General features: G+C 32.6%; 1 protein-coding gene across 1 annotated transcript; it reads right to left on the bottom strand.

Moving 5' to 3' along the window:
* Nucleotides 1-5343: 5343 nt before the first annotated feature.
* LOC143042876 (uncharacterized) lies at nt 5344-12132 on the bottom strand. Its single transcript, XM_076215368.1, has 5 exons — nt 11939-12132; nt 10101-10256; nt 8503-8523; nt 7601-7777; nt 5344-6569 (listed from the first exon to the last, which is right to left on the bottom strand). Exons 1-5 carry the CDS (start codon nt 12029-12031, stop codon nt 6360-6362), a joined length of 657 nt encoding a protein of 218 aa, XP_076071483.1. The 5' UTR covers nt 12032-12132; the 3' UTR covers nt 5344-6359.

The following is a 12132-nucleotide window of genomic DNA, read 5'->3' as shown; positions in this document are numbered from 1 at the left end:
ACTGTTTTACATGGAGTTAAACTCCTACCAAATCAGTTGGCCAACGAGAAATTGCAGAAATCTACAAGTTCAAATCTAATTTTTTTTTCGGTCAATAGGTAATGAATGTCGTTTTGGGCGGCGTGTACGCTGACCGAAGTTGATAGACGTCTTAATAAATCTAAAAACTACAAATATCATTATTTCATGCGTGAGGGGATCCGTTCTGATTGAGGACATCGTGAATGCGTGAGGGGACGTAAAATCATATCTTTATATCCAAGCTATTAGTCATTGAAAGTTGCTATTAAAACCATTTTAAATGTCACTTTTTTCGGCAATTTCTAGTCGGCTAACTGATTTTGTAGGAGTTTAACTCCACGTACAACAGTAAATAATACATGCATCTCTTCGTATTCAACACAGTATAGCATTCTCCGATTTTCAATATTTTGATTAGTTGAATTAGATAATTGCAATTTAGAAATGTACATACCTTTTTGAAGCGGTGAGAATTAATCCACTCAAGCACAACCAGAAAATCCACCAATTGTTCAGCATGTGTAGATTACCAGCCGTGCCTAGTGCAAACTTAACACAGAAGTGTATATGCTATATTTATAAAACATCACGTGATTAAAATTCGGATTTAAATAGATTTTTCACAGGTAATACAAATATAAAAGTTAAACAACATTACAACATGGCAGTAAGGCATAAAACTAATATCTACAGCATATGATGGGTAAAAGCCTTTCCATACAGTTGTATGCCTTTACGTAAAAGTCTTGTATATCAAGGAGTGTTTATTCATAGAATGGAAATGAAAGAATAAAAATACCAGAATTAGCGTTAAGTAATCAACATAAAGTTTGAAAATCATTAATAACCGCCTCTCTAACTCTAACAAATAAGTGTGTTTCCAGCAGATTATATATACTGGCATTGAAATGAAATAGATCTAACAGCAAGAATTTCAGTCTAAGGGAGACGAGTGGTATCGACAGGGTAAACATTCCTTATTATCAACCTAGCATCTGCATCAAAAAGTAAAATTAAAAAATACTGAACTCAGAGGAAAATCAAATGGAAAGTCCAAAATCACATAGCAAAATCAAATGACAAAACACATCAAAAACGACTGGACAAGAACTGTCATGTTCCTGATTTGGTACAGGCATTTTCAAATGTAGAAAATGGTGGATTAAACCTAGTTTTATAGCGCTAAACCTCTCACTTTGTTGACAGTCTCACCAAGTTCCGTTATATTTACAATGATGCGTGAACTAAACAAACAAAATAGTCAAAATAGGGGTACAGCAGTCATCATTGTGTAACAATTTTAAAAGGAACACTTTAACAGAACTAAAAAAAAAACATCTATGTACAAGCACATTCATTTCTTCGCGTGTCTGACGTCAGAAAATTGTATACGTCGTTCAATGTTTATACAAACAATTTTAAAATTTCACATGGGCAGTGTTATCATACAGGGTTAAAAAATCAAAAGTATGTGAGAATTAATTTCAGAAATAGTCCAATTTAAAATAGTTCTATAGAATTAATAAGATCCCACAAATAGTTCATTCCATTATTAGTAACTGGTAAGAAACTGGTAACTAACTCAGGATAAAAGTTGAAGAAAGATAAAACATAACAATATACAAAATATAATGTCAATATTAAGACTTTTAGTGAGCTTGTGTAACGAAATCAGTTGAAAAATTATTAGTAACTAGATGTGTCGAAACGCCAAGAATGGCCCCGTCTCAAAAAGTTTAAAAAGCTGCAATTTCAACAACGCATGTGGTAGTCTCACATATAATCAAAGAGTAGATTGCTCTGAGGGATACAATTGCCATTGTTTTCGTTAACACATGTATAAATGTAGCTGGATAATATTATTTTCAAAAGTAATTCAACTGCGCATGTAAACATTTTACGTAATCTGTATAGTTACAAAATATCCAATCTCAGATAAAAGTGTATGAACAATGTACTTTACAGGCCTATTGTGAGTTAGTTTTGTACTATACTATCAATTCCAAGTTTACTTTCAACAGCAGTCACTGAGACCCGGAGAGAAGGTATTTCACTTCGTAAATGTATCTTATCACCTATTTTCCTACGTTAATTCTAGGAGGAGCCCCATTCCTAACTTAAATATTTAATTTCCTTTGGGTCAGTGATCGTGACTCCTTTTCGTACACATTCCTCGGTTTAAATTGCGATCGTTTTCAATATAATACGACGATTATCGACAGAACGAGTTAATTTTTCTCGACGTGCTGTTTTGATTCAGAATTCACAGAAGTTACTTCTGGAAGGGAGATAACTCACAACGATAATATGGAAGACTCCATTTCGCCAGAAGGGGTGTTGTAGTTACACCTTTACAATGTGGACTACATTTATTTTAATCTAAATGATGCATATGCTTTAAAATTATGCAACAACAAAAACCCTCAATAGCAGACATACATACAAAGGATCCAATGAGTTATAAATTAATCAATTGAGTGGGGAATCCAGAGCAACCATTCAATCTAATACCCCTTGAAGTCAAGAATAATATACACATGCGCATAATTACCTAAACAAACCCTGGAGCAAGAACGTATATTATTATTATTATTATTATATTTCTTTATGGAAGTTCAATTTCATAACGGTGACATAAAAGAAAAACTTTACTTCAGTTCTTATATGACAGAAATAGATTTATCGCAATTCAGAAAACTCTCGCATTTTTATCACAACTGGGGAAATCCCTTTGACGTGTTTCTAAATTCATAAAAACAATAAAATAAATACTGCTTAATTCTGATTTTCCGTGTTGTTAAAAACATGCATATCAGTCAAGGGAAATATCAAACATGAAGATTATGAAAAGAACATTATAGGAAAGTTGTTTTAAGTTCAATCCCTTTGTTTGTTTTAACCTTTTCAACGAAGACAATCATACGAATCGGAGGGGTTCCTTAATGTTTAGAATAAAACAGTTGACGTGAGAGCATTGCCCCTGAGCCAATAGTATAAGTCTACAGATTGCTTGAAAGCAATTGTATCCCAAAAAATCAGCCCAATAACTGAAGGCGTTTAGAATAATAGTCTGAATAACTTTGATTTTCAACAATTTATCGAAGTCCAAAGCATGTAATTTCGGCCAAAATTAGCAGAGCGGAATGAAACATGCACATGATCTGTAACTCATCATTGTTAACTCACATACCAAATATCAGACCAATATCTGAAGGCGTTTTAAAAAAAAGTTTGTATTATGGTTTTTTGAGGAATGACAAAATGACGGACAAAGGTAAAACTATATGGCACCGACAACTTTGTTGAGGGGCCATAAAAATACTGATCACTTTAGAGTGTAAATAAGATAAAGGGAAATAATATGTCTATGGGTTGCCTTCTGACCATTCCTTTACTTGATTTGTCCCCAGACATTTGATTGCCTGGAAACAAAAACATACAAGAAATTGACGGTTGTGTCAAATCATTTTTCTCCTGTCTTATTCTGTCAACTATGCAATAAGATCGACAACATTCGAGTTATACAAAAATGTGTCAATAGTACACAAATGCCCAACTCGCAGTATCATTTTCTATGTTCTTTAATTTTAACATTAATTTGACATAAACATAAGATCATATCATATGTCAAGGTAGTTTTTGATGAAGTTGAAGTCATTACAACTTAACTTAGTACACATGTTCCATGTGTACTAAGTTAAGTTGTAATGACTTCAACTTCATCAAAAACTACCTTGAGTTCCATGTGTACTAAGTTAAGTTGTAATGACTTCAACTTCATCAAAAACTACCTTGAGTTCCATGTGTACTAAGTTAAGTTGTAATGACTTCAACTTCATCAAAAACTACCTTGAGTCATTACAACTTAACTTAGTACACATGTTCCATGTGTACTAAGTTAAGTTGTAATGACTTCAACTTCATCAAAAACTACCTTGACCAAAAACTTTTACCTGATGCCGTACAGACCAACACACAAACGGACAGACGAACCAAAACATAATGCCTATAAATCAGGCAAAAAAAAATCAGAATATAGGCAATTATTAAAGTTCAATCACGCCTTTCTGATTTGTTGTGAATATCCAGATTATAATTGGAGGAAATAGGTCATTCTTTAGGATAGTTTGTGATAATGCTCCTTAGTCTTTTTTATCATGCCAAAGCCAATATAATTATCTGGGGCATTTAGGGATACTGTCATTCTGTCATTGAGAAAACAAACAGTTGTCCAGACTGTTACATCTTACCTGCAGAAATGTGAACACTGACCCTAAGATCTATTAAAAAATAATAGTATGAAAGATTTTTATCAATAACTGGAGAGGTTAGGGTAAAAGGCAATAAATAAATGTATAATGATGCAGATTCAATAATTTTATTGATAAACAAAAGTAAAATTACTTTGCTTTGTTTCATGCTGTTAGCTTTATTTTTACACATTTTATTTAAAAAAATGATAAACAAATTTTAAAATTTTAAAATAATCAAAGACATAAAAATGACTTGATTTTATTTTACCAAAAAAACTTGACAAAGGTCAATACTCATTCATATAAATATATTTATGCCACATTAAAAAGATGATCAAAATGTACATATACAACTGGACAATGGTCAATTTCGTTCAATATTGTTTCACTTTAATTGACATTTAAATTTGTGGCAATATCTAAGGAATAACAAATAAATTTACATAAAATGAAGAAAGCTAGTCTTATCAGCAGATGGACCACACAAAATATTCTGAGGTCATGAGGTTCTAATTTCCTTGCATGTCTTAGAAATAGGTGAACCACACTTGAAATGTTTGTCAACAATACCAATTTCATAAAAATTTCAATATAGAATGCGTTTGATGCATAAAATCAATTTTAAAGAAAATCTTTCCAAAATTTATAAAAACTGATATCTGTGAAAACAATGGAAGGAAGTCCTTTAGGGAGAAGAGAACAGTGAAAAATTGTAAAAAAAGAAAAACTCATTGTTGAAGGTCCTATGGTGACCTATAGTTGTTCATTTCTGTGTCATTTTGTTCTCTCGTGGAGAGTTGTCTCATTGGCAATCATACCACATCTTCTTTTTGTATCATATGAGGCTAAACGTTTTAATTACATTGTGTTGTAAATGGAATATTAAGCTTCTCAATGATCAAAATTGATGTTTGTCAAACTACTATATAACCAGTGTAATTTTTCTGACAAAACGGTTGGTTCAAAATTCTAAATTTCTATATTTTTGTTAAAGGGTCAAAGTAAATATTTTGACAAAATTTTATGAAAATTAAACGAGCCAAATTAGTTTTAGTGAAAGTGTTGGGTACCACCTTAAAATCAAATAAAATCAAGTATTAGAGTCTAGAGAAGAATGAATGTCTCTGTTTTCTAGTGTATATCACAAGCTATTTAAAAGTCATGTACACATGATTTGTGGAATAAAATAGTGATACAATGAATTACAGCCGGAAATTAAAATTTTCTTCAATGGGTTCATAACATACATTTTACTTGAGCAGAAACTAGATAAAATACTACATTCATTTCAATTATTCTATTTTATAGAAAGTATAAGAAGATAATTTTGTTTCAAATACAAAGTAGGTACATATTAGCATCATGATGAATTCTGATCACATTGTATTACTCTGTATACTAAAGCTATTAAGATGTAAAATAACTGATCCATTTGTCACTCATGTTACATTTTTAGCCATTGGTCAAGTGGTTTCAGAGCAGAACTTTTTGTTTGTTTGAAAAAGTTCATATAAACCGAAACCAAGAGATGAAAAAACATAGCACACATTGCCCATAGGCCACTGAAGGTGACTTAAAAACGTTTGCTGAACAAATACCAAAATAAGATACAGAATTTACAGAATTTTAAAAGGAATAAAAATTGGTAAAATATTGCACAATCTTTTTTTTCAGTAGAGCTGATTTCTTCTCAGATAGAAGACTAAAGTAACCAGCCATTCTTTTTCCCCATGAAAACATAAACATGATATAACAGATAAATGTCCTTAGAGATAAGCTCTAGTTTATTTTTTATGACAGACATTTCCTTAGTGATTACAGATTTTTAATAGTTTCTAGTCTATTTGTTATGCCTGACTGACTGACAGTCATATGGTAGTAATATATTGTCCATTGTTCCTGGATTACAATCTTCTTCTGAATTTCATAAACTGTTAAGGATAACATTAATGTCTTTTCTCGTTTATTTCAGTCATTCAGTCCAGCTTCTGAATCTAACATTGAACTGGACACTACTGACTATCCAACAAAATAAATCTATCACCAACAACCCTTATCTATGAAACATTGTTTATAAATTTACAACTATAGAGGTTTAAAAAAGCTGTTACTGCCAGTGAGTAGTCTTCTCTTCTTTGTGGCTCCCTCTGTGGATGAGCTTATTTCACTAGTGTTGTTTGTTCGAGATTTTCTTTTAGGAATCATTGGCTCCACAAATTCATTCGCGCTGCTGTTTTGTGATGAAATATGTTCTTTCTCCTCTAAATTGTAGGTGCTGTTTAATGTTGTTGAAATCTACAGAAGAAAATGAAAATTACTCCATTTGTATTTAGTGTAAGTTCATATTGCTAAAGTGAGCTTTTTCTATTTTGAACGTTTCAATTTTCTGTCATCCAAGTGCCTTTTATGGCTTATTTCATGCTACAGATCCTTGCTTATTATAAACAACTCTAGGTTACCCTGTAATTATTCATTTTTTTTGTCTTTGGTCATTATAGATAGCTTTACAACTTTATTGGTCTTAAATGCATCCTTGGATTTCAATTATTCTCCTTTGAGCATTCTTGGTAAGGATAAATTCAGAAAAGCTCTTCAGGGACATGTAATTTACTAGGTGTTTTTTTCATCTTTTGTCTCATTGGCAATCATACAACTTTCTCGTTTTTTTAACAATATGAACACAGCCAATTTTCTGAACTGAAACTTGGTTGTTGATCGTCTGGATAAGTTGTTGATCCTGGCTGTTCTATGTTATGGTATTACCCCCTTGTACTTACACTATCATCATCTGGATTGGTTGTTTATCCTGGCTGTTCTATGTAATGATATTACCCCCTTGTACTTAGGCTATCATCGTCTGGATTGGTTGTTTATCCTGGCTGTTCTATGTAATGATATTACCCCCTTGTACTTACACTATTATCGTCTGGATTGGTTATTGATCCTAGCTGTTTTATTTATGATATTACCCCCTTGTACTTACACTATCATCATCTGGATTGGTTGTTGATCCTGGCTGTTCTATGTAATGATATTACCCCCTTGTACTTACACTATTATCATCTGGATTGGTTGTTGATCCTAGCTGTTTTATTTATGATATTACCCCCTTGTACTTACACTATCATCGTCTGGATTGGTTGTTTATCCTGGCTGTTCTATGTAATGATATTACCCCCTTGTACTTACACTATTATCGTCTGGATTGGTTGTTGATCCTAGCTGTTTTATTTATGATATTACCCCCTTGTACTTACGCTATCATCATCTGGATTGGTTGTTGATCCTGGCTGTTCTATGTTATGATATTACCCCCTTGTACTTACACTATCATCATCTGGATTGGTTGTTGATCCTGGCTGTTCTATGTTCCTACACTGACTAGAACATTTACAATGGTCAGAGCACACAATGCCTTGTTTTGGACAGCCACAGATTTTCTTCAGGCAGTTTCCTTTACAGTTACATTTTGTTATAGAATTTCTTGATGGATCTTTTTTTGGCTACAAAAAAAAATAACTACATATTGTAATATTGATCAAGATTAACAGTGCATTCCATTTTTTGTGGGTAGAAACCAATTTTCCTGGATGAAGGAACAATTGTGTTTTCATGGATATTAAAGGTTTCATTATTTTGTCAAACACTGCATACAAGAGAGGGGTTAGGAGGGGTCCGATCCCGAAATCCTGAGCTTAAAAACACCCAATCATGGAGAACTGATACAGGTCCTATCCCCCTCATACAAGGCTAAAGAAAATGTTTACATTGTTGAACATTTATATCCTGAAACAATAAAAAAAATAGTATCCTACAATTAAGAATGAATCCCCTTTATATCAAATTGTATACGTTTTCATTTTTTCTTCAATGCAGATTTTTAGCAAACATGTAAAGTTCAAATATCTTTCTTGTTTGTCATTACATCATGTAATCTCATACCTTAAATCTCCCTTTAGTTAGTTGTCAATTTGTGGGTTAGAACTGTTTCCCTGATTTGAAATAATTTTATAAACAACCTCACTTGTGTATTACACCTACTTTTAAAATTTTTAAGACATTGTCTTTAATTATACATGTTAATCTCCTGGGCTTAAATTTGAATTCTAAAAATGGATTTGACTGATTTAATTTATGAGAATGATTTTGCAGGCAAATATTTTTACTCAAGCTTAAAGCTTGAAGACAATAATTTTTCACTATAGAAAATCAATAAGAAAGTCCTTACCTGAACTATCTTTGAACTTTGCTGAAAAAAGAAAAAAAATCCAGTGTTAGAATTTTACACAATTTAGCTGTTTTCTAGAATGACTCTTCCTACATAAAAATTAATCAATAGTGACAAATACTTCATAATAATAAAACTTCCTCACTGGAATGGGAAACACACAATCCTAGTTTCCAAACAGATCAGTCAAACATTAAATACACTTTATTACTTTTTTGCCAAGTAACATAAATATAGTTTTCATTTTTTCGAACCCCCCTCCCTAAATAAGATGAGTTTGCCCCATTGTTGTCTATGTTTATTTTCTCAAATCTTGGAGTCTACATTGTAATGAATAAACACTAAACATTTACTTTTACTTTTAATGAGAAGGACTTTTTTAACTTAAAAGGGGAAAATTTCATTATATTTTGAACAATTTTTCTAAAAGAGGGGGCCACTTATTTTTAATAATAAAGATATAAGTTCCGGATTATAACAAAATTCTTGGACATGCTTTGACCATATAATACCAGAAAGATGTAGTTCTTATGGAGAGGTTCTTCAAAAGAAATATATGTGCCCTTTTGTACTAAGAAGTGATTTTACAACAAAAACAAAAGTTTTTATAACTTGAAATTGATCGCTCATTTAAGGGGTATTCATTACATTTTAGGGTTACACTCATTAGAGGGGTTGTTCCCAACCTTTTGCATCGATTCCTTCATAATGACAGTTTTATTTCTAGACCATCATAAATGAAAAAGTTGAGATATAAAACTATGCTTGAAACACATTGTGTCACTCAAAGACTTTAAGGTGGTACCCAACACTTTCACTAAAATTAATTTGGCTCGTTTAATTTTCATTAAATTTTGACAAAGTATTTACTTTAACCCTTTAACAAAAATATAAAAATTTCAAAAATTTTGAACCAACCAATTTATCAGAAAAATTACACTGGTAATAACATATAGCAGTTTGAAAAACACCATTTTTGATCATTGAGAAGCTTAATATTCCCTTTACAACACAACGTAATTAAAACGTTCTGCTGATTTTACAGAGTTATCTCCCTGTAGTGTTAGGTACCACCTTAAAGTACTCTTTTTAATCAATTATCTATATCAAAGTCAAAGGATAAAGTTTTAAATCAGAGATTCTTTTTTGAATATTTTTCGTCATAACAACAGCTTTTTCTGGACGATCATTAAAAGAAGGAGAGGAGACATTAAAAATTTGCTTCTAACACATGCGTTGCAAAGTGGTTAATAAATCCTTTATGTGACATGTGACGGACGCCATTTAACAATATCATTTTGTCAAACAATACAATCAACACCTTTATTAATAAGTCCTATGTTGTCAACAGCTGTAAAATGCAATCAGCTGATTATTGATTTTGTGTCAAAATGTTAACGTGTTCAAGGTGAATTCCGATTATTGTCTGATCAGGTAAATCCTAGAAACCTAAAAAAAGTAAATAAACAAGATGGATGAAAGTAAATCGTATTATAATTTCTTTCACCAAATTATTTTGCAAATGACGAATATTAATCGCCACAATTACTATTTTTTCGCGAATTTCCACAGCACACACAATATGATTTTCAACTTACTTTTCGTTTATATTTGGGTGTCCTCCACCATTCCTCATCACTGTTAACCTCCTCATCCTCCTCCTCATCCACGCCGTCCTCCTCATCACTAATGGCTGCAAAGTATTCACCCTCACTCATAAACGACTCGTCTTTTCCCATGGTTTTCCTCTTAGCCTGTCAAGTCAATGATATTAAATGTCATTTATCATTTTGGATTTTATTATAAGTGTGTACGTTTTAATTCGTTTATATTCGTAAATACCAAATTTCAAGGATTAAGGAAAAATTGAGTTTTTCATGGATATTTGATTTCTTTCTTTTGTCAAATTGGTATAAAAGCCTAAAGAAAATTTGTAAATTGTTGAAAACTTTTAAAAATTGATAATTTTGCTATACAAACAATATCCACAATAACTGGTATTCTATGAATAATGATGAATCATATTATGGAGGATTTAGAGCAAGACTAGTAAATTTGGGAGATAAAGTATTAAAACAAGACATGGCTTTCCTTAGCACTGTTACCTTGTAAATAAGATCAAATCAATACTCAGCATTTCAGTGTTTGTATTTACAGCAAGGGGTAGGGTGTTTGAGTGGTCTAAGTAGGTCATCTACCGTATTACCAGCCTATCAACACTACAGTTTTTGATTCCAATCTCAATTGACTAGGATTTCCAGTTTTGTTCAGGTGTAAGATATGGTGATGCAACCTCATCTTTATATAAACAGCTTCTGGTGTTGGTGTAAGGAATGGTGATGCAATCTCATGGGTATATTTACCTAATCTTTGTATTTATAGGCAAGAAATGGTGAGCCCACCTTATGGTTATATAAACATTACCTTTGGTATAAGGTGTAAAGAATGGTGATGCCACCTTATGGTTATTCTTACCTTAGCTATAGGTTTAGGTGTCAGGAATGGTGATACCACCACATGGTTATATTAACCTTAGCTATAGGTTTAGGTGTAAGGAATGGTGAAGCCACCTCATGGTTTTATTTACCTTAGCTATAGGTTTAGGTGTAAGGAATTGTGATGCCACCTCATGATTATATTTACCTTAGCTATATGTTTAGGTGTAAGGAATGGTGAAGCCACCTCATGGTTTTATTTACCTTAGCTATAGGTTTAGGTGTAAGGAATGGTGATGCCACCTCATGGTTATATTTACCTTAGCTATAGGTTTAGGTGTCAGGAATGGTGATACCACCACATGGTTATATTTACCTAAGCTATAGGTTTAGGTGTAAGGAATGGTGAAGCCACCTCATGGTTTTATTTACTTTAGCTATAGGTTTAGGTGTAAGGAATTGTGATGCCACCTCATGATTATATTTACCTTAGCTATAGGTTTAGGTGTAAGGAATGGTGAAGCCACCTCATGGTTTTATTTACCTTAGCTATAGGTTTAGGTGTAAGGAATGGTGAAGCCACCTCATGGTTTTATTTACCTTAGCTATAGGTTTAGGTGTAAGGAATGGTGATGCCACCTCATGATTATATTTACTTTAGCTATAGGTTTAGGTGTAAGGAATGGTGAAGCCACCTCATGGTTTTCTTTACCTTAGCTATAGGTTTAGTTGTAAGGAATGGTGAAGCCACCTCATGGTTTTATTTACCTTAGCTTAGTTAGCTATAGGTTTAGGTGTAAGGAATGGTGATGCCACCTCATGATTATATTTACCTTAGCTATAGGTTTAGGTGTAAGGAATGGTGAAGCCACATCATGGTTTTATTTACCTTAGCTATAGGTTTAGGTGTAAGGAATGGTGAAGCCACCTCATGGTTTTATTTACCTTAGCTATAGGTTTAGGTGTAAGGAATGGTGAAGCCACCTCATGGTTGTATTTACCTTAGCTTTTGGTTTAAGTGTAAGAAATGGTGAAGCCACCTCATGGTCGGCATCTATACTTGGCATCAAAGCAAAACTTTTCCCTTGATACATGGCCTTAGTCAAATGCTGTTTCAGAGATTCACATTCGTCATTTTTCTTTTGAACCTCCTCGTGCAGTTTACTCAATTTATCAATCTCTTCTTGCTGCAATA

Source organism: Mytilus galloprovincialis, chromosome 8 (assembly GCF_965363235.1).
Source record: "Mytilus galloprovincialis chromosome 8, xbMytGall1.hap1.1, whole genome shotgun sequence".
Lineage (NCBI taxonomy): Eukaryota > Metazoa > Mollusca > Bivalvia > Mytilida > Mytilidae > Mytilus > Mytilus galloprovincialis.
This window is presented reverse-complemented; position numbering and strand designations above follow the sequence as displayed.